We start from the raw sequence: 24573 nt of genomic DNA, 5'->3' as shown, positions 1-24573 counted from the left end.
CAGCTGTCTTGGAGTCATTTCTGCTCCTGTGAGTGACCTCTTACTCATACTCTTGTAAGAAACCCCAATAAACTAATTGGTTCTTTAAAAAAAAAAAAAAAAAAAAAAAAAAAAAAGACAGTCTTCCTGGTACCATAATCAATATCACTCTCTCTGTAACGTATTTCCTCCACTGAATGACCAACAGGAAAAGCAGACCCAGTCATCAGTCTAAGACATTCTTACTGTCCCAACACTGGAGAAAACCTGTCACCTCTTTGTCTGCTTTGTGCTTCCACAATTAGTATACACCCTAAAATTCTGAGTAGGAAAACTAATCCCCCTAGAGCTGGGTGTGGTGGTTCTTGCTTCTAATCTCAGAGTCTGTAGCCAGCCATGCCTACAGAGCGGGACATTGTCTCAAAATAAACAAAACACCAAAAAACAAAACAACAACAAAAAGAAACTCCACTAAATTACTACACTAGTGTTCTAAAATAGTGATTGAACCTTTACTATGAACCAGATTGTGTTACTAGCCTGTAAGTGCCTGATTTGATTTTCAGAAAAATCTGAAAATAACCTTTATCCTCCTTAATTTTCAAGTAAGGAAAACTGATGATTTCAATTAAGAGTAACTTGTCCTGAGCCAGCCGGCCTATGCTCAGACTACCCGCTGCCTTCCACACCCACACATCCATTCTTTGCTCTGGTTCCTGCTGGGTATTTAAGCAGAGACTTTGTACTTTTAAAGCCCGTGCTCAGAACTGAAGAAAGAACTGTTCATAGTAAGGCTGTGTGGATGAATCCCCAGGGGAGTCTTGGCCCTGGAGGAGATGGGAATGGAGGGGAGGGGCTGAGGGGAAAGGTAGGGGTAGGAGAGGGAGGGGGGAGGACAGGGGAACCCATGGCTGATGTGCAAAATTAAAACACAAATATAATAAATAAAAAAGGAGGAAAAAAAAGAATAGCCAATTTTAAAAAAATTTAAAAAAATAAAGTAAGGCTGTGTGAAGCCATGAACACAGTCTCTGCACTAGAAATAATGAAATCCCATTTCTTCTGTTTATAAGCACCCTATGTGGACTTGTGTTATTTTATACAAGTGTTTGAAAGCATAGCTGTACAAATCAGTGTGCTTCTGGGCTGGAGCTTATATATATGTATACATAATCTTACTCAAAGTTTAACATAACTGTGTAGGGTAGGTGTTGTTATACCCATTTCACATAGAGTGGTAAATAAGACCAGGAGAAGTCAACTAGCTTGTTTCAAGCTGTACAGCTGGTGAATGGTAGAGAAAGAACTCAAATTTGGAGGATATAAGTGTAAAAGCTACCCCAACTCACTCTTGCTCACCATGAAACCTGCCTTGCCTCGTTTCACTAAATTTAAAAGATCCTTACCTCTGTGACCCAGGCTTAGTTTGGGCAGCTCATTAGTGATAGTTTTTAACTTCACTCTGTTCAATGTGCTCTACATATTATCATTTAAATTTCATCAAGGCCGACCTCAAGACAGCCCCAATAGGGAATGTTGACACTTCCCACTCTAAACAAATAGGGCACAAATCTCAGCTCATCTTCTTTAGGAATGTGGAAACTCAGCAAAACGACACAACGCTTTACACAAATCAAACCCAAATGACACGTGAAAAATAACAGAGCTGACCACCAGCCATGATAGCTTTGGCACACCTCGTATCCCTTTGCTCAACCTCTGTCCCCTCCGTGGAGAACTGCGTTCCTGGGAATGTCTGCCATGTGCTTTTCCCACTTGGACCGATGTTATTTTAAGGTGAACTGTACAGTTTTGCTAAGAAAGTCCTTTGTTTGTGAGGAATGGAGATTTTATCACTTTTGACCTTAAATTGGTGTTTGCCACCTCCAAATATTTTACTTGCTGCAAATTCAAAGAAAGGATTTCAGGTGGATGTCAGAGACAGGCTGATTCTAAACTTGCACAACTCAAGGTACAGTCAGGGGTAGAGTAGACACTAGTCTCTGGGCCCAGTGACACAAACACAGAACCTCAGGGCTTGCTCAGCAAAATTCTGAGACAAGATCTCCATTTACAAAGAGTCGCAATTGGCTTGTAAATACTTTTAAGGGTGTAAAAAGGCCTGCCAGGCCAGCAAAGTGGCCCAGCAGGTAAAGGCACTTTCTGCCAATCTGTCCACCTGAGTTTGATCCCTGAACGTAAGTTAATGTGGAGACAGAGCAGCAACTTCACAAAGTTGTCCTCTGACCTTTACACCCATGCTGAGGTCACACACACACACACACACACACACACACACACACACACACACACAATTTTTAAAAATTAGTCAAAACTAAAAGAAAAATAGTAAAAGTAAAAAAGTCAAAGGCCTGCAGATTCTTACATCAAAATGTGCAGAGGCACTCACCTTACCTAGATCAGCTGTATCGTTTGCAATTAAATCCCTGAGGGGTATGGAAATATGGATCAGTGGTTAAGAACACTTGTTGTAGCAGAGGACCTGAATTCAGTTCCCTGCACCCACGTGGTGACTCACAACTGTCTCTAACACCCTAGTTCCAGACACCCTCTTCTGGCTTCTGCAGGCAGCAGGAACACATGTGGTGCACAGACATACATGTAGGCAAAACACTCATGTACATAAAACTTAAAACTTTTTAAGAAAAACTAAACCCTTGAAAGTGCTCATGATACCATCGTTTCACAAAATGGCATCTCTTGAGCCCTATGCTTAGGCAACAAAAACTTAAAAAGAATGTCTTTATTTGTGGTGTCAGCCATTCAAAGAACGTGGCGGATGGATGAAGGCAAGGTCATCACAGCAGGAATCTGTGCCTTCTTCATGAACAGAACACAGCATCAAATCTATCAGACATCTGTCTACCTGTCTGTCCAGATCCCGGGGCCTCAGAGCACATCACTGAATAAGGTTTGCATGCCATCTATTCCTAATGCCATTGTTTAAATTTTGGCAGAATGGTTCCATCACACCCACCCCATGGAGCAAGATACAGGGGCAGAGTCTTTTTTTTTTTTAGAGGAGGCTCTCAAGATTGTCCTTCTGTATTCTACTATTTTCTAAACAGAGCCTGGGTATTCAACCACTAAAAGTGAAGCATGCTCTCCTTCCCAGGATGGTAACTTACAAAGAGGGTCAGAGTTCTCCATTCTTTAAAATCATTCTCTTTCCCACGTAAGTTTGTAGCATCCCCCCTCTGACTCAGGTAGTTGACTTCTCTGGGGCAATAAACAAGGCCTAAGTAATAGCATGCAGGCCTGGCTTAGCGTTCAAGAAGTCTCAAGTGTGTACTTGTTCTCTCCTTCCTCTTCCATCTCCACGAGAACACACCTACGGTAGCCTGAGACAGAAAATACACATAGTGAACTGAGCCAAGTTTCTCCAGCCAAGGTCAGTCCAATATAGCTATAGCCAACACACACTACATATCTTTCAAGCCTAGTTTTTCAAGCTATTAATGTTGACAGCTTGTGTGCCTACTTGTGGCTATGTTACATAATACCATTGTTTAAAAAAATAAAAACATCATTGATAGAAGAAAGCAAAGTAATTGGGTTACAGATAGATATTTCTCATTGCATTTGTCTATTTTCAATTAATTTGTTTATTTCTGAGGTTTTGTTTTTAGATTATTTATGTGTATGAGTGCTTGCATGTTTCTCTGTGTGTCTAGTACCTGATGCCCTCAGAGGTCATAAAAGTGCATTGGATCCCCTGGAACTGGAGTTCTGAATGGTTGTGAGTCAGTATGTGGATGTTAGGAATTGAATCCAGGTCCCCTGGGAGGGCAACAAGTACTCTTAACCTCTGAGCTATCTCACCAACCATGAGATATATTTTATTTTGAATATGTGTGTACGTGTGTCTGAATGTGGGTATTTCACATGCAAGCAGGTGTCCTCAAAAGCCAGAAGAGTGTGTGAGTTCTTTAGAGCTGGAGTTTCAGGCACTGTGAGCCTCCTGGTATGGGTCTTGGGAGCCACACCCAGCTCCTCTACAAGAAAAGTAAGTATGATAGACTCCTGAGCCATCTCCAGCTACTGTTTTGTAGTTTTCCAGAGCATGCTTATTCTTTAAAACATTAGCTACTTTTAGGAGCAATTACCAACAGACCAAACAAAATATCAAATAAAGAAAATACATGAACAATGTTAAAATAGGCAATAAATTTGGCAGGGATATTTTCATAATATATACAAATGACAGAATTATATATTCATAATATCATGAAACAATTAGAATGTATAACATATTTCACTTCAAATTATGAAATAGACATGAGGTATAGTATTGGCCTGGCTGGCCCCCATCTAGGGAGGGCATTAGACCGGGTTACACCTTTCATCTCTAATGTACTAGGTAGCAGAGATAAAGCAATGGTGAGGAACACAGTGACTTCAGTCTCTACACTCAGGCAAGTAGTGCAATCTCAAAGAGAACAGCTGTTGAAATATGTGTGTCCCCCAGTGGACCCAACCTGCCCATCATTTAGAGGCATGTTACCTTGTTGACGCATCTTCATGGTTCGTATCCTTATTGCCTGTCCTCGAACTCGACCTTCACAGAAATAAGCACCATTAATCTTGCTAGCCTTTTCTCTCTTCCAAACAACTTTCTTCGCCCATTCTCTGGTCACATCTTGAGTAACTTCCAGTGGATCTTGGTGCTGGTTCATTAAGGCTTCAAAGTCCCTTCCTATGGTGATGGGCTCATGGGGGTGCCATCCAGAGGCAATGCAGGTGAGGGATGTTTCAGCATCAGACACAAGAGGTAGGGAATTGATCAAGATCAGGTCCATGGCTCCTTCTGTTATTCCTAAAAAGAGAGAGCATGATGTATGATGACATACATTAACGTGACTCCACAGGTCAAGCTCCTCTTGCCTGAAGCTTCATTTAAATATAGTCATACAAACAGTCATTTTATGCTCTGATATTAAAATGTGCCCATATTCCACTGGACAAAATCAGAACTCTTTACCAAGGAATCAAGTTTCTTCTTCATCCAGTAGATCTTATTACCTCCAATTCCCCACTGCATATCCTACGTGCAATATAATTGGACTATTATTCCCCCCCAAACAATATTTGTGTGTGTGTGTACATGTGTATATGGATGGATGGATACACCCATATACCTTTCTAATAAATTGCCTGAGACATAGTTAGGCATTCATTAAATATTTGCTCAATTGAGATAAGTAATGAAAATAGTATAATATTAATAATTATTAATAATTAGCTTTTAATTAGTGAATTGATGCTTTCATACTGCCTGCTAACCATACTAAAGGTAAAACCAACTATACAAAATTATGCTAACTTTACAGATTTCATTTTCAAAATATTATACAATTATTTACTCATTACTTTAATGAGTAATTATGTGCCAATTACTTACTAAACAAAAATGTGTCACGGTCACAATAAGGGATGGAAAAAAAAAACTTCCTCTTGGAGTAGTTGAGACCAAGAGCAAGCCCAAACCTACTTCTCTCCCTATGTCTTCAATCTGTGTGCAACTTGTACTCCATGGCCTGTCTGTGTTACCTGTCTGATGTCCATTTCTGATTTGTGTCTGTCCTGGCTAGTCAAAACTAGGTTCCCTGTTGTAACAAAGAGCTATGCTCGGTATTTATTGAGCAGCACAGAAAACATGGTATGAGGGAGGAATGAGAGATACTTTCTGACAGAAAAACAAGGGGACAAGTTACTTTGGTAACCCAGAATAGCACCTAAAACTCTACACAGATGGAATCAACCCATAGCCACATGTTGCTTCCAAGTGCTATAGGATTATTTGTTGTTTAAGTTAATTTCAACCTGGTAGCTGCTTTCAGCAGATGATTAGCACAATATACATATATTATTCAGGGGAAGGAGCATGGGAGAGTGCATGGTTTAAGATTAAAGCTATGCATTAACTTAGGCTGTAAAAGTTGATTGCATGGGAAATCCTACACAGCACAAGGTTCAGTTACCTTATTTTCTTAAAGGCAACTTAAACAATTTAGAAGACAGAGTACACAGAAGGCTAGCAGATTGGTCTTGAACCATCTCAAGACAGATTATGAACTTGCTTGCAAAGTTTGGCAAAGGTTTAGTCTCTTCAAAGGCCAGAGATATTTCCAGGAAAAGATAGTACTCTGGTTCCACATTAAATTCCTAAAGAACATAGAGAGATGATGACTATGTGATTCTTCATTTCCCTCTGGGCTTCATTTGCCTCATCTTTACAATGGTGTTGGTCAGACCTATGCCTCATAAAGACTAAATACCATAAAGTACTTACAAGCATTATCAGCCCAGCACCCGATGACCATATTTTGTTTCCCTTTTCTCTATTTCCTGAATGCCTAATACCAACCTCACCCCTTCTCCAAATATATAAGCAAAACACTACCTTGTCTTTGACATTTATTCAAGAAACAAGAAAACTACATTTACATTTAAAAAAATAAAAAACTGAGCTGGGGGAATAACTCAGTAGTGAGTGCTCACCTGGCATACCTGAGGCCTTGGGTTCAATCCCAAGCATGGGTAGGGGGTGCAGATAAGTAGATAGATAGACTGACAGGTATAGAACAAAATAAAATTTCTTGTTTTGTTTTGCTTTCACTGCTTTTCTTTACCCATCCATATGTCCTATATCCACCTTCCTCTCTCCCCATCCCTCGTCCAGCATCACTCTTCTTTTGATACTTGGATTACAAAGGGACAAAATCAAATGTCATCACTTTTACAGAACATCACAGAAAGGTGGCTAAGGATCTGAGGCCGACTGGATTTTATTTACCAGATCTTGCTTGAGCACTTAGCACAGTATTGCCCATACAGTTTGTTTTTCGTGCCAGTTGCCAGTGTTTGCTGTATGTCGTGGTGTTGTAAGGATGGTCTTACTGAGACTTACATCTTTATCTGATTAATTGGGAAGAATGTCAAGGTCAAATCAATATAAATAGGACTTATAGTTAGCTGCTTTTTATTTATGAAGATGAGAGGGGGATGGGCATAGCATAGTTTTCCAAGCTTGATTTTGAAGTATCTCTCTTTCTTCTAACCTCAACTGTAAGATCTCAGGAAAATGTGAAGTTGGGATTAATGCCTTAGCTTGATTTTGTTGCCATGCTATAACACTTTGACCCAAAGCAACTTAGAACGAGTTTATTTAGTTTACACTTCCAGGTCAAGGTTGATCATTAAGGGAAATCAGGGCAGAAACTTCAGCAAGAACTCTAAGCCAAACCTGTGGAGGAATGCTGCTTGTTAGCTTGCTCTCTCTGGATCACATCTCTACCCCTGTGCTTAGCTAGCTTTCATAGAAAGCCCAGACCACTTGCAACAGGAGGGTTGCTGCCTCCAGTGTGCTGGGCCCTCTTACATCAATTAATAAGCAAGACAGTCCTCCACAGAGAGCCACAGTTCAAGCTGATCCAGGCAATTCCTCAATTGAAATTTCTCTTCTCAGATGACTCTAGGCTGCATTAAGCTGATAATCAATGCCAACCCAGACAGATCATAAAATTGTTTCAGATAGGATGAGCCAGAAAAAAATCTCAAAATGAAATTACAGCTTCCAAAAATAACTCCCCTTCTATACACAAATCCAGCCAAACCCCTGACTGAGCACCTCTTCACCTCCTGATGCCCTCATTCCAGGCGTGTTCCACAGAAGGTCTTCCTCAGGAAGGAAACACACTCATTCCTCCAACTGAAGTTGCATCCAACCCCTTGTCTAGGTCCAGTCAATTGACTTGCCAAAACCATGAGATCTGGTCTCAACTAGCACCAAGCATGGTTTGTTTTACAACTTTAGGAGATAAGGAACAATGCAGTTGGTTTGAAAAGATCAACTAGTCATGAATCAGGTTTCTTTATGATCTAATCCCTTTCAGCTACTTCTCCTTAATTTCAATGATGAAAAATGAAATTGTATACTTAAGAGTCTGAATTTGGTCACATTTTCCCACCTTTTTCAATATATCAATTATATCAACCCTTCTCCATCAGTGAGCTCTGCTGTCAGTATTAACAGGAACCATTTACAACAGAGACATACCATTTATGACAGAAATGGGATTGTATGTATGGGCTTTAGGCAATAAAATACCTACTGGATTCCTAGAATATATATCTCTTTAGTTTTCTTAAAATAGAATCTACATCTGCATGTGTCTAAATAACTTTTAGAAGGTGATACACAAAACTAAGCTCAGAGGTGACCTAGCAGGGGAATCCTGGGTAGTCAGGGGGAAATGCTGACAGGAAATCTTTCACCATCTACTTAAGTATGCAAAATTAAAATGTAAATGTAGTTGTAAATATAAGTGCAAAAAAAAAAAAAAAAGTACCTGTGATTGCCCTTCCCATTATGTGTTAAGAGCCATAGTGGGCTCTGCAGCAGGAGGCCAACACCAATGCTGCTGCTGCCATGTCTTTAGCAATCCTTGAGAAGCTGTGGCGAAGTTTGCTGGCATTTAACATCCACATTGGCAAGTGACAGAAAATAGCCTTTGCCGCCACTGCCATTACGAATGGAGAGTAAAGACATTCCCATGAAGTACTGAGGAAAGCCGGCACTGAGCTCACCAAGAGAGCCAGAGAACTCACTTAGTGTCTTACTCAGGGTTTCTATCACTGTGAAGAGACACCATGACCATCACTGCAACTCTTATAAAGGAAAACACTTAATTGTGGTGCCTTGCTTATAGTTCAGAGGTTTAGTACATTATCTTCCCATTATCTGGGAAGCAAGGCAGCATGCAGGCACACATGGTGCTGGAGAAGGAGCTGAGGGTTCTTACACCTTGATCCCACAGGAAACAGGAAGTGATAAGATACTGGGTGTGGTTCCAGCATATATAAGACCTCCAAGCCCACCTCCACAGTGACACACTTCCTCCAACAAGGCCACACCTCCTAATAGTGCCACTCTCTTTGGTGGCCATTTTCTTTCAAACCACCACATTGAGCATGAAGTGAAATGTGTGAATCCTAGTGTGGCATCCACCTCAGTACAGGAGCCCAGAGAGAATGGAAAGGATGGAAAATGCAGCCAGGTTCAGACCAGTATTCTGGAAGTGAACTTGGGGAAGATCTGGAGCAACTGAAGAGGATGATAGCTGACAGAACAATGCATAACGTCTGGGTCTTCACATCCAAGGCCAGCACACAAAGACCACTGGCTATAGAAGCCATAGTACAGGTGGGTCCAAGAAGAAATGACTCTGCAATGCCTTTTTGTTGTTGTTAATAGTGTATATGCCAGAGGGGAAAACAGAGCCATAGACATATGTGTCTCTTGTCATTTATCCCTATACCCACTCCATACTTCCTTGACTTGCATTAAGATAATACATTTTCTTTTTCAGGGCAGGGAAGGCCTACCAGAAAATTTAATAAGGAGAAAGAGGAAGGTAGTTAGACTTGCAGAGTATAGAACAACGTATAGGCCCTTGCAATGGACATAACTGTAATCTATGGCTTCTTTAAAGAGGCCTTAGTTTTAATTACAGTTTCAGAATATGTGTGTTATATATCTGCTGTGTGTGTGTGTGTGTGTGTGTGTGTGTGTGTGTGTGTGTGTGTAGGCCAGGGGACACCTTGGAGAAGTTGATTTTCTCCTACTATGTTGGTCCCAGAATAAAACTCAGGTTATCAGGCTTGACAGAAAGAAAATCTCCTCACTGGTAGATCTTGCAGGCCCTTTAAAGTGGTCTTTGACTGACACTACAAAAGATGTGGGAGCCACAACACTTCTGGTGAAACACACAGAGCCTGAGAGTAGATGCCACAAGACAGATCCTTCAGGGCTGAGAAGATGGCATAGTGGGTAGGAGCACTTGCTGTGCAAGCATGAGGACCTGAGGACTTGAGTTAGAATCCCAACAAGGCAACGCAAGACTGTGTGTCAAAGTAACATCAGCATTGGCAGGGTCGAGATGTGTATACAGGTGCAGGTGCATTAAACGTAGATGAATGTTGGGAACATAGGTCAACCTCAGGTGTTGTTCTACAGGAGCCACCCACCTTGTTTGAAACAGGGTCTCTGATGAGTACTTCAGTTATTGATTAGGTTAGGTTCACTGACCAGCAAGACCCAGGGATCTGCCTGTCTCCACCTCTCCAGCTCTGAGATCACAAGAATAGAGCAGCACCCCTGACTTTTACATGGCTTCCAGGGCTTGAACTCAGATCGCCATGCTTGCATGCACTTTGCCAACTCAACCATCTTCCTGACTCCCTTTTTTGTTTTTAATCATGCTGGGGGTTGAACTCAGGACCTTGTGCATGTTAGACATGCACTCTATCACCAAAGTATATCTCTAGCCCTTAACATTTGTTTTCACAATTAGATTTCTTTCCATTTGATATTGCTTTGAATAGTAATATATTAAAAGCAATATGGAAATGAAAATATTTTTCTTTAGAAGTAGTCACAGGATGACTTTGGACCTGAATCAACACCTGCTTGATCAAATTAAATTGAATTCAAAACAGAGGAAAGAATCAGGCTTTTAAAACTTGATTTCAAGGAATCATTATTTTTCATTTCTTAAAATTGTATTCTTGAAGTTTCTGAGAATAAAAGGAATAAAATCAACAGAATGAATTCAACACCTGCCTGCTCTCCACACACCCATTCAGAGTCTTCCTGAGCCGCTCAAGTTTTGACTGTTTTTACATTTATACTCTACATTTGATATTATTTGACAAGATAATGATTTTTCTTTACTAAATATATTCAAAGGTCATCAATATTTAACTCATTTTTAGACAGATGAATGAGAGCTTCAATCATGAATGTCAATCAGAATTCATTCCTCTATAAGATAGCAATAACATACTCCAGATCCAAGTAGCACACAGCTCCAACACTCAACTACTGATTAAACTGGGTCCTTGACCCTAAAGGACTGGCAAGTTCAGAGGAAAGCAAATTAAACTAACCCCTCACTTTTGCAACAGAAAGGGATAACTTAAAGGCATCTGAGTTTGTAATGACTATTGGTTCTATCTCAGCCCAAAGCACTTCAAAAACCAGGTGAAGGACAAGAAACCCTGAAAGGCCTTAGCCAAAAGCCACTCAAGAATTTAGACCCATGTAATGAGCCAAGGAAGCAAAGATAATGCAAAAGCTATGCCAACTAGCTGGGCAATTGTTGGAGTTGTAGTCTAGTTATAAGAAGAAAATTATCCTTATAAACAACTGTCATTTATACATCCATTAACCAAACATTGTATATTTATTATATGGTAGGCCCTGAAGATCTCAACTCTCCCATGGCTTACAACCAAAGATGAAAGACAGATACGGAAAACTAATCACACTGATGAATATAATATTAGTACCATGAGAGGGAATTGCACAACTCTACGGGGTTGTTTAATAGTGAACGTAATAAGATTTGACTGGCACAGGAATGGAAAGTTTATAAATATTTAGCATAAAAGAGCACTGGGGTCAGTGATGGCTTGGTGGAAAAAATAGTTACCTTATGAGCCTGGTGACCTGTGTTTGATCCCTGGGAGTCATGTAAAAGTAGAAACAAAGAACTAACTCTGTAAACTTGTCCTCTGACTTCGATGCATGTGCTGTAGAACACATGCAATGCACAGGGACACACACACACACACACACACACACACACACACACACTAACAATATAAATAAATACACACACTTCTAAAATAAAACAAAAGAGAATTAGAGTTTTAGAAGAATTTTCCAAGAAGGGTAACTACTCATCAGAATTTCTAAAAAAATGACTAAATACTTAGTAGGATTACCTTCTGGTAGATTAAATTCCATTGGCTGCATCCTAAAGCCTATGTTAAGTCACTTTTAGGATGTTTCTGCCTTCTTGTCTCCATGGAAGGAATCCAGTTCCCCAGCCCTGTTTTCCTTTTTGTTCTCCATGATCCTTTTATGTGTACAACAAGTGTTTGAGCAATGGCTTCATCCTTAAGGTTCCTTCTAAGATGTTAGACAGCTAACAAGATGATACTAAGATGCATGGGACTGGAAATAACACAGGAAGTCACTGTGTTATTGTATAACTGGGAGTCGAGAATCAGGCAAGTGCATCCTCAATGTGAGTGGGCTATGGCCCTCCAACAAACTATTTTCATGGAGGAATTGTGCCAAACCAGTTTCTTCCCGGGGCATTTCCACTTCTCTTCCCTGCTTTCCAGCCAAATGAAGTTCTTGTCTGTCTAGTGGAGGGAAAGACATTTTCTCCCCATTTTCAAAAGCCAGAAATTTCCATAGAGAATAACCAAACAGGTTAGTTATAATTAGGACCAGACAACTGCTGGCAATCTTTTTATTTCCAAGGATGAAGCTGAGCACCCAAACAGTTAGATTTGGTTAGGCATTTGGCACACGTGTGCATTGACATGCAAACTCTATCGCAGGAGGTGCCAGAGACAAAAGGAGTGTGGTACTATTAAGCTGAGGACTGTTTAAAACTGGAAGCTTGGAGTTGTCTGATAGAGCCTTCCATTTCACAACAAAAAGAGCATGGTCTGCAGTCATACAGACAGTAATGGCAGTCCTCAAGTTCTCCCTTTTCTCTGGAACCCCTTCTCTCACTCCCGGCTAATAATATAAGTGACCTAACATATACTGGAAGAGGGGGAACTTAGATCATGTATCAGTCTGTCTGGGTAGCACCAAGAGAACTAGAGCTAAGGAGAAGCACTGAAGAGAGGCAATCACAAAGTAGGAAAAGATAGAAGGCAAAGAGAATAGAGACACCCAGGGATGAGACACCTGAGTGTGCCCATCGGGATATTTCCTACCCAACTTTGCTCCGAGAGGCTTTTAGGGCTTGAGTATGAACTGCCCTCCACAGCCCCTTGTGCTAACTGTTTGGATTGCCACTCACCATGCTATTTTGGGAGGTATCAGAGAAGGCAGAGCTTTGCTGGAGGAAGTCGGTCACTGGGATCATGCTTCTGAAGGTTACCTGTCTCCAGCTCCTTCCTCTTTTCTGCTTCCTGGGGTTAAAGTGTGAGTAACCTCTGCCACTGGCTCCCACCCCATGATTTACCACTTCACCACAAGCACAGATTCAACAAAGACATGAATCACAGACTAAAACCTCTGAAGTCACGAGTCAGTTAAAACCCTTCCTTTAAGTAGTTTTCTCACTGATTTGGTCACAATGACAATGAGTCTGACTAACACAGAGGTAAATTATTTAAATGAACCTTGTTTATTCATTAACAGGAAATGTGTCTAGAATGGCAAGACTCTGTCCTTGAACTCAAGCCACTTTTTCTTTCTGGCCTTTTCTGCTACTTAAGTAGACCTCCAGATTCCCTACTCTTCTATGCTGCCCCCAAAGGTGTATGTCATCACCCACAAAAGGACCTCTGTTCTTCATGACAGCAACAAACAAGACCTCTTATCTCTTCAGTGTCTGATGGATTGACTTGAACACACACAAAAAGAGTAACTAAGAATCACCCACTGAAAACTATTACAGGAGCCACCAAGGAAACACATTTACCATGAAAGCAATTCAGAATCACGACAATCTGAGATTGACAAAAGAAGAAATCTAGACCACGCGGAGGTTTACTATTATGCCGTTCAGGAAAGAAAGTTAATGTTTATATTACACACTGCAGAGAGAGCACTGTTAATGGCCTTTACAAGCACTGTTTATTTGAAGTCTCACAATGTTGAAGAAAAGGCATCTACAGTCCATTTTGTAGGTTAAAATTTTAAATCCCAAGCCAGACATGGTAGTGCACAGCTTATAATCTTAGAACTAAGGAAGACAAGACGTGAAAGATCATGAGTTTGCAGCCAGCCTAGGCTACACAGAAAGGATTTTCTCTCTAAAAGAAAGAAAAGTCACATATGCTCAATACACACCCAAGATCGTACAGTATAATATGAAATTTGAACTCATATCTCACTGACATTATATCCCCTATGGTTTACCATGCTCTTGCAAATACCATGAAGAAATCTACTTTCCTGATCATTCTACCTATAACAATGCAATGCTTGAGACATAATTTATATAGATCACACATTGATGCGAGAACAGTTTAAAAATGAACAAGACTAGATGCTGGGGAGATAGCTCAGTCAGTAAAGTGCTTGATGCCCAAGCCTGGCACATTGGGATTCACTTGTAATCCCAGAACTGGAAAGGTAGAGACAGGGGGTTCCTCGGGTCTCAATGGCCAGCCAGCCAAGTCTAATTGGTGAGCCCTAGACGAACAGGCACTCAAGATTTGTTTTTTGGCCTCCACATGTACATCCATAAACATGTATATGTACACACTCACACATATGTACACAAGCATGCACATATAGACACAAAAAAATGAGACTGTAATAAATATATTCAGGAAACACGTAAGAACTGGATTTGGTGCTACATTCTGTGGTGAAGAGAAGAATAAAATATGGTCTCTGCCTTCAACAGACTTAAAGTCTGTTTATTCAAAGGCATGAATACAGTCAAAACCATGAAGGAAAACACTGACAGATTTGACTATGGAAAGATCAAAAACCCTCCTCAACTAAAGAGTGTTATATAAAGTTTTCCACTTGGTGAAAAACGTCATTACACATAACATTTGACAATAAATGTTAAGAACAATATTTAAAAATTCTATAAATCAACAAAGCAATGGCTACCTCCAGCTAATCAAATTGCCAGGGATCAGAAGTATGCAGAAACAGTGTGGATGCTCATTTACTGTTTGTGTACTTAATACTCCACACTAAATACTCCTTTATAATTTAAGTTTTAAAAAGTCTTTAAATAGGAAAGACCACACAACTGGCCAAACTAATGAAGGGGTCTAATTTGACACTGACTTGGCTATCCCCTTCCTTAGAGGGTGAAGAAATGGAGAAAAAGGACTCTGCTTTGCTCACCTACTTCTCCACAGTGCCCAAGCCCTGTGTCTGCAGACTATTTTATCATGCTTACTACGATTGGGTGGAGTTGGAAGAACTTCTGCATCAACCGAACATAATTCACCTTAAACCCAGGGAACTGTTCTGTGATTTGCTAGTTGTCTCACATAAGCAACCACTCATGGGACAGTGAAGTAACCAATACCAATGTTCTGTCATATCATCCTCATTTTAAAATTAGGAAATAGCTAGCTTCTAAAATAATTGATTTTTGTATTAAGGGATATTTTTATTAACATGGTAAAAAGTTATATGTATGGCTGAATGAAGCCACAGTCTCTATTGCCCCCCACAAGATAAAGATAATTGTTTTGCTAAGAGGTCTAGGATCTAAGGTACCTCAGGAAAGAGAACTAATAATGCTTTGTGTCCTGCTGTGTGACTGTGCTCCCATATATTTCAAACATTCATGGGCAGGAAGCAGGCCAGGCCAATGGAGAACTAAGAAGGAGTGTGTGTTCCTTTCTGAAGCCCTTTGATTCTTGCCCTCTTCTTGTAGGATTGACCTTAATAGGAAGCTGATTCTCTGCACACCAAAAGCAGCTTGACATACACCTTGGAAGGACAGGATGAGATGTTACTGAGGAATGCACCCGAGACATTGCCATAGACATCTACACTGAACTAACCCAAAGCCTAATGTGTCTCTGGGTCTCATAGCCCTCCCTGACATTTCTTTTGAATTTTTAAAAAATTACATTCCTTATTCGTGGTGTGTGTGTGTGTGTACACATGCATGCATGCATGCTCACACACATGTATGCCATGGTATATAAACTTTTTGGAGTTGGTTCTGTCCTTCCACATGTATATCCTGGTGATCAAACTCAGGTTGTCAGACTTGATGGGCAAGTGTCTTTACCTACTGAACCACTGGGGCAAGAATTACAGATTTTGTTGCTTCAAAGTCCAGGAACAAAATTATTTAGCATTTCCCTAAGAAAAGTTATAGGCTACCAGACACTTTCATGTAAAAGATCTCCTGGATCTTCACAGTGTTCTTATTACAAAGACATGCTTGATTAGCATTTTAATGCTAAAGCAAGGGAGTGGAGGATGTTGCAGGCATCCCTTATCAACTACTCATAGACTTTTAAAGGTGGAGAGAAAAATGAACTGGCAAGTCTCTTGAGGGAAAGCCATCTAGAAAAAAATGAAAATCAGAGAGCTTACTTCATTACATGTTCCAATTGGATACTCTAGCATGGGCTATTTCTACTTTAAGCCAAATATATTGTACCAGTTGATTCACTATCAATATGTTAGATAGGCTCTCACCATGTTGCCTGGCTGGACCTGGATTCCTGTGCCGAAGCCTCTCTCCCACCTCAGTATCCCAGGAGGCTGGGACATGTGCAGGCATGTACAACCACATGTAGCCAGTATACCACGTACTTGCCTCTCTCCAGCTACTTCCCATCCTTTCCTACCCAGCTCGAGATCCACGGAGGCTACCTGTGTCTTTCCAAGTCTTGCTATTGGATGGAAACACCAGCAAGAGAGAAAGACAGAAGAAGTTTGCTAGGGTAATTGTTCTCACAACTCTCTTCTCCCTGAGCCATCTGCAATACACAAGCCCCTCTTGACACTGCTCTCTCTAACTTCTACCTTGTAGCAGAAATCTTAAAGAGTCTTATTAATAAAATCAAACCTGGAGCCAGGTATTGAGGTTGAGGTGACTGCTGGAAGATCAGAGAAGTAGAACAAGCCACAGCTTCCTCACCTTGCCATTTCCTCAGCTGATCCTGTTTCCTCAGACTGGAAGCCTGAGTCATCATCTAGAATGAATCTCAACTGAACTGCTGCTCCAAAGGCTAAAAGCTTAACCAGCCAAATGCTTCTAGTTCCTGGTCCTCACGCCTTATATACCTTTCTGCTTTCTACCATCACTCCCTGGGATTAAAGGCGTGAGTCACCAGGCTTGGCTGTATCCTTGAACAGATGGATTTCTGCCTCTGGAATGCTAGGATTAAAGGCATGTGCTACCATTGCCTATCCTCTCTGTTTAATATTGTGGCTGTTCTGTCTCTGACCCTAGATAAGTTTATTAGGGTGCACAATATTTTGGGGAACACAATATCACCACACTACCTTGTACCTCTGGTTCTATCCTGACAATAAGCAATACCTACAAACAAACAAAATCATACTTTCTGTGGATTGATAGGGGAATAGAGAATGCTGGCTTTGCATTTATTCTCCTAAGCCTGGGCACCTCTCTAGAATGTCTCTTTCTTTAGTTTGCAAATCATTACTATCGAGTATTTGCTAGTTCTACTTTTCAATTATACATGATTATTAAAATTATTTTAATAACACAATATCTATAAATTATTAAATACCTATCTCAGATTAAGTGCATTGTTAATCCTTGGTAGCACCATGTATGTTGGATATTGTATCTCCATACTACAGACAAGGAAACTGGCTTAAACAAAGAAAGGAATAGAGATGACTCAAGACCTCAAATGTAAGACATTCTAGAATTCCTAGCTCTTTGTCTTCTGACAGTTACTCTATACATATTGTGTGAACCTGTTCATTTATCTGAGTTCTTTACTCATTCTACTAAAAGTATATGTGCACTTTATGCTCCATGCATCAGACCATGGATCTTAAATAGGTTTCTCTTAGAATGCACTTCCAGTTTATCTTCTAAAACTTGGAAAGTGGCATTGCCCTTACCCCAGAGGAAAGTGCCTGTGAAATACCTTTATGTGTCAGAAATGTAGAATGTCCAGGATGAACTTGGCCTCCTTTGTTCTTTTAACCTTCCTTCCTTCTTTATTTATTCATTTATTTATGTATGTGAATATGTGCCTGGGTGTATATATGCGTACCATGTGCATGAAGGTGCCCATGGAGGCCAGAAGAGGGCATCAGATCCCTTGGAACTGGAGTTAGAGGCAGATGTAAACCACCATGTGAATATTGGGAAGCAAACTTGGGTTCTCTGCAGGAGGAGCAAATGCTCTTAACCACTGAGTTTTCTCTCCCATCCTCCCTGCTCATTTCTTAGAGCGCATTTTTCTAATTTCGGGGGTTGAAAATGGTGTGCCATTGTCAACAACTTTCACCTTCATTTCGGAGCCCCGAGCCTGTGTGGCCTAACTGTGCTGCCACAGGCGATTTCTTCCCACCCTCCGTTCTCATTCACGGGAGCTACTGCAAGGTCTCAGTGCTGTTCATCACACTTCCTGCCACTTTGCTTTCTGGCTATTGCTCTCCCTTCTCCCAGAAGTGTTCTTCCCTATGTATATTTGTCAACTGAAGTCCAGTTTCTTCCAAGGGACAGTGCAAATCCCGGGGCTAAAAAGGATTTATGTCCCATCACACAACTCAAAATCCAGAGATCAAATGTAGAATAGTGTCCCAGTTAGCTTTCTGTTACCGCGGTAAACACCATGACCAAGAGCAAACGTGGAGGAAAGGGTTTATTTGCCTTCTACCTCCTGGCCTCAGTCCTCTATTGAGGGAAGTCAAGGCAGTTGACTTAATTAACTCGGCAGAAGCCATGGAGGAGGATGCTTCCTGGCTTAACTTCTCTGGCTCAGGCTGTTTGTTTCACCTACAGTGGCCTGGCCTGCCTACATCAACTGACAAACAAGGAAATGCCCCACAGTCATGCCATAGGAAGCAATCCCTTTTCCCTGGTAACTCTGGTTTATGTCAGTTGACAATAAACACTAACCAGCATAACTATCACAAATGAAAGTTCAAACTCACCACACCTGTTTCTTTTTTTTTCCAAATACAGAAAATCTAAAGTACTTTAAAGTGTGCCAAACATGAGGTCATCTTTTTCTGTAACATTATCATGTGATAAAAACATAAGCAATTAACACTGAAGTCTGATCTCAGGTTTAAAACATCATTGACTAGCATCCTATAGCCGCTTCCAGCTTATTAAAGACAGGGGAAATGGAAGATTAACAACTATAGGGCTAACTGAAAGGTCTAATCTACCAGTTATTACACCTAGAACTACAAAGACCAATGGAGTTATTGTTAAAGGTTGCCTTGTCCAGCCTTGACATGATGGTATGTACCCAGTCTTATTGTAGCATATTATGCCATGTTTGGTTGATGTCCCTGGGAGGTCTGTTCTTTTCTGAGATGAGACAGAGGGGGCCATCTGGATCCGGGGGAGAGAGAAAGTGAAGGAGAGAGGATGGGGGAGGGGAAAATGCAGTCAGGATAAAATAAGTGAGATAATAATAATATAATAATAATAATGAATTATAAAGCTACCTCATAAGGAATTATTAATTACTAGAAGATACTTTTAAAAGAATTTCTAGAAAATAAAAACAAGAACTCTACTTCCATTACTACTATAATAAGCTCACACTGATTTCAGAAGCAAAATGTTTATGGTTTTGAATTTTTTTATTGTTATAAATAAACCAAGAAGTAGTCTCAAGAAATAAAATTTAAGAAAGGCAGAGACTGACAGAGACAAAGACAGAGAGACAGAGAATATGATAATTATAAGATTTCATTAACAAAAAAAAGAAAACTATCTCATTGTGAAAATCCCAATTAGAAGCAAGTAAGTTCAGCCATTCACTAACTGCTTTGTCATCTGTACATAACATGGGTTTGTCCTCAGAAGCCAATGATTCATGAATAAATGACTTTATTAACCAAACATAAAGTCCATAGGCTCTACAAACTACCTGCACAGTTTTACCATTTTTTTTTTAAGTTTAAAGACATGGGAAGATGCTGTATGGTTTTTAACAAAGTAAACGAAGCTATACTGATGGCTCAGTTGTTAAAAGCACTAACTGCTGCTCTTCCAGAGGACCTGGGTTCAGTTCCCAATACCCACATGGTAGCTCACAAACATTTATAACTTTAAATTCAAACAAAACCAAAAACCAGTGATTGTTAAAAATGAAAAAAAGTTTAAGAAATAAGAACAAAAATAAAAAAGTTTAAAGACATGTTGTATGATTTTAACAAGGTGGAATCGGGAGTGTGGTGAGATCATTAGCGGTTATAGACTTGTTATTTTTGTAGAGGCTTCAATTCCCAGCACCCATCTATAACTCCAGGGGCCACAATACCCTCTCTGACTTCCACAGGTGCCACGCATGCTTGTGGTGCACAGACAAACATACAAGCAAAATAATCACACATGAAATAAAATGAATTAGTCTAATTTTAAAATTAGACAGAATGGTGATAAGATGGAAACTTCAGCTAAATCAATGCATAAATTTGACATCTCCCAATCAGCATTCCAACAGGCAGCACAAAAAGAGAGAGAGAGAGAGAGAGAGAGAAGCACAAACACAAGGCAATGTTTGATGTGAACTTGTCTGCATTAGTGCAGGAGAAATGGGCTCTGCCTGTGTCCCTCTGTACCTACACGTGCTCATGTGTTCGCACAGTCTTGGTACTCTTATTTCTAGCTGAAGGTAAAGCTGAGCTGTATCTGGATTGACAGCAAGTTGACCAGCGAGGAGGCACAGGCATGAACAAGGGGGTTTCAAAGGAAACTAGACCAGACCCGGAGCCCAAGCTCAGTGTCAGAGCAACAATGAGAATGTAAGTACTCCAGGAACTCACAAAGGAATGCTTACAGAGGGCAACTGACTTCCAAAGACAGCGCTATAAATTCCACCTTATCTAGAAAATTCTAACAGTAGCTATCTCTGGATGGCAGTATTGTACACAAAGGATAAAATGATCAATTTATTAAAAATTGAATTCTTGGGAATAAAGAATGTGAGTAGAGCTCTGCACACGAAGCCATGGATTTATGTAGCACTTTCATCCTGAAGACATGCCTATGCCATCCTCCCTGTCCCCAGATGCCTGGGTGGAGCTATGTATCTCAAAACAGATCACAGAAACTTAACACTGTGAATCGGGAAGCAATGTGTGGCAGATGTCAGGGAATTGGAGCACCCTCAATTTCAGTTCTGACTGCCACATAGTACTTACGTGACTCTGCACCACAAACAAGTTATTTAGCCTCTGCACTTCAGACTGGTCATCTATAAGTGGAGGTCAAGATCCTTATCTCTAAGCATTTCTCTGAGAATGGATAGATGAACACATATATACAAAAAAATCTTTATTTTAAGTTTAATTGCTGCAATATATTAAGTGTGTACAAGGTTCAGTTGGGATAGGAGAGCATGAAGGGATGGGAAATGTTGGTAAAATAGGCATGAAGTTAGATAGGAGACAGAAGTCTGATATTCTACTGTACAGTAGAATGACTGTGTGTAGTAATAATGCCTTGCACACTTTTAAAAGCTAGAAAAAGGGAATTTTGAACTTTTAACACAGCCTGACATGCTAGTGCATACCTGAAACCCTAGCACTTGAGAACTGGAAGCAGGAGGAGCAGTAATTCAAGGTTATCCTCTGCTATATAGGGAATTGAATGCCAGCTTGGGCTACATGTTATACTGTAAAGGAAAGGGAGGAAGTAAGTTAAGGAAGGAAGGAAGGAAGGAAGGAAGGAAGGAAGGAAGGAAGGAAGAAAGGAAGGAAGGAAAGAAAGAAGGAGGGAGGGAGGGAGGGAGGGAGGGAGGGAGGGAGGGAGGAAGGGAAGGAAGAAGGAAGGAAGGAAGATACAAAGAAACAATGAAATAAAAAAAAACAAGACAAAGAGAAAGGAAAGAAGGTGGAAGTGAGGGCAAGGAAAGGCAGGGGTGAGAATTCTTCATCACTAAAATGATAAATGTTTAAGAGATACATTTACTCTGAATTAAATAGTAAACAATGTATGCATGAGTTCAAATATCACATGGTACTGCAGAATAAATGTATATAACACATATGTGTCAAAAAAAAAAAAAAAGAACATATGCCAGGCATAGTAACATACGCCTGTAATTCTAGCACCTAAGAGGCTGAGGCAAGTATAAGGCTAACCTATGCTACATAGAAAAATATAGTAAGACCCTATCTCCAAAATAACAAGAACAGTATGTGACACCTAGTAGAACATATAGTGATTATAATAATGATTATTGTGAAAAAGGTGAACAGTGATTTATGATTCCCTAAATTTTTAAAGCCAATGCAAAGAAAGTTGGTTTTGTTTCCCTCCAAAACTGTCACAGCCAACCCCTCCTAAGTGACATCTTGCCTGCAGAGCCCATCACAAGGAAAAGCAAATGTTTGTAAATACAATATTTTTATCTTATATCCAAAGAAGAGTTCTAGAAAAGGAGCTAATAAATAGCTCCTAGCCCAACAACAGCAGACTACAACAGAAACCTTTTTTTCACTTTATACCCAGTTCATCCCTTATTTCATGAAGATTATCAACCTGGATAAGAAATGAGATAGTTTCTATGTTCTTCTGAAGACTCCAGAACTGTCCCAAGACCTGGCAGAGGGAGCTGTGTCACCAAATTTTATCTTTATTCTTAAATGCATCTTCCTTCTAGCAGCAGATCTTGAAAATAAGTTTTACTTTGTAGGATATTTACTGACGAAATCTAATTGTACCCTAAAGATGACTCATATTTATAAATCAGGTTACAACCCCTGTGCTCTAAGAACTGAAATCTAGAATCATTTGATTCTGAATCATAATGTGACTCACTACCTAGAGTGCTGGGAGAGTAAAATTAGGTTAAATTGATTTTAGTGTTTAAATTGTGCAATGTTGAATGTGTTCTAAGAAAGCCAAATTTTTCCTTATTTTGTATGATTGAAATTCAAACTTGGCTTCTGAGGTGTGTGTGACCAATTTCAAAACTGTAACATTTGAGAATGAGCAACACTAAAATGTCAGCAAAGAAGGAAGCAACCTTACATTCTTCATACTTCTGAGGCTCTTAAGTAGGTCTCACATAGTGGCTGAGAGATCTGTCCACTCCAAATTTGTGGCATGTCAGTTATCAGTGCAATGACATTAATAAGAGTGAGCATACCTTAACATACCACTGTCAAAAGTCAGTGACATAATGTGCAAAGGGTAACTTTGGAGCACTAAATGGGACATCGTCATCAAACCTTCTCCTCAAGGCTCGGGGATGTGTGCAGAAGAGGCAGAAAGACTGTAAAAGCCGGGGTGATAGATGCCTCCAAGGAAATAGTGTCTACATGCTGGGGGATCTTTCTGTATGCTGTCAGTATATGTTGTTCCCATTGGTTAATAAATAAGCTGCTTTGGCCTATGGCAAGGCAACTTAGAGGCAGGTGGGAAATCCAAGGAGAGAGACAGGAAAAAGAAAGAAAGGCGGAGTCTGGAGAGATAACAGCCACGCCATGGAAGGAGCAGCAAGACACCAGCAGACCGGTAAAGCCACAGAACACGTGGCGAAACATAGATTAATATAAATGGGTTCATTTAAGATATAAGAGCTAGCTAGCAAGAGGCCTGCCATAGACCATATAGTCTCTGAGTGATTATTTTATAAGCAGCTATGGGACTGGGGGGCGGGGGGGGGGGGGGGGGGGCGGAGAAACCTTCTGGCTACATCTACATACACAGCAGGACTGATACACAAAGGAACTCACAGAGATTGTGACATCACGTACAAAACATGCATGGGTTCAAACCATATGGGGTCCCACTGAGAGGGGAAGTAGACATGGGATCCCACCCCTAATCAAGAAGCTATCTACAATTGGTACCCACTGCAAAGGAAAAACTAGTTTTCTCCAATGGAGTTTTACTGGGGATATTAATCACGCTTCAGGGCAGACTCCATGACCAGGAGCAGCTGGCCAATACAAAACTAATTCAATGGTACTTCGATGGTAGTTTTTATTTCTTTGTTTATACAGTTTTTGTCTTAGTAGTCTTTTGCTTGTTTATTTTCATTTCTTTGCTTTGAGGGGGGGGGATATTGTTTTATTTTTGTTTGTTTGATTGTTTCAAAGAGAGAAAAAAAAAACAAAGTTGAGTGGGTAGGGAGGTGAAGAGGATCTAGGAGGAATTAGGGGAGGGAAAAGCCTGATCAAAATATATTGTTTAAATTTTTTCCAATAAAGAAAAAATCAGTGCCATTAGCTCATTCATTAAAACAAGTTCTCTCTATTAGAATAGTCAACCCATCAAATTATTGCCTTGCATGTTATCTGATTTGAGCCTACAGAAAATGAAAGATGCAAATCAACTTTCCATGCTTCATCTTCCAGTTGCTAATACCTATTTCTGCCATTGTCTTGGCCAACAATTCTTCATGAAGAACACCCATCTACCACTTCAGGTTCTGGACTATGTTTGCCAGAGCATCTCCTATAACATGTATCAACAGAGCAGAAGTGTGGCTGTGCAGGCAGGGTGTCACTAAAGAGGTGAGCACCCAGAGACTCCCAGACATGCCCTTGACCCTGACCAGCATGGCAGCTCCTGGAGTACCCTTTTGGTCTCTATAAAGCCAGTACAAAAGCCACTCAAACACAGCTATCAAGGGAGCATGTTCTAGCAGTTGACTTGGATACCAGTATGAGCAGGCAGCATGCATAAAGTGAGAACATTGGCTTCCAGAGCTGGATGAATCACTAGGACTCTCTAATGACAAAATAGCCATGGGAGAAGACTGAAGATCAGCTACAGGATGTTGTCATCTGACCTACACTCAGTTGATGTAGCTTCTTTATATGGAAGAAGGAAACAAAGATGAATAGACACAGGAATC

General features: G+C 40.4%; 1 protein-coding gene across 2 annotated transcripts in view; it reads right to left on the bottom strand.

Moving 5' to 3' along the window:
* Positions 1-24573, bottom strand: part of Tek (TEK receptor tyrosine kinase) — a 119843-nt gene that overhangs the window by 71247 nt on the left and 24023 nt on the right. For both annotated transcript variants that reach the window (XM_036179734.1, XM_036179735.1), the window contains exon 2: positions 4505-4816. In XM_036179734.1, coding sequence (XP_036035627.1) covers positions 4505-4816 — 312 coding nt within the window. The remainder of the gene's footprint in view (positions 1-4504; positions 4817-24573) is intronic.

Source organism: Onychomys torridus, chromosome 2 (genome assembly GCF_903995425.1).
Source record: "Onychomys torridus chromosome 2, mOncTor1.1, whole genome shotgun sequence".
Taxonomy (NCBI): domain Eukaryota; kingdom Metazoa; phylum Chordata; class Mammalia; order Rodentia; family Cricetidae; genus Onychomys; species Onychomys torridus.
The sequence above is the reverse complement of the archived record's forward strand: the minus strand, read 5'-3'. Positions and strand labels throughout refer to the sequence as shown.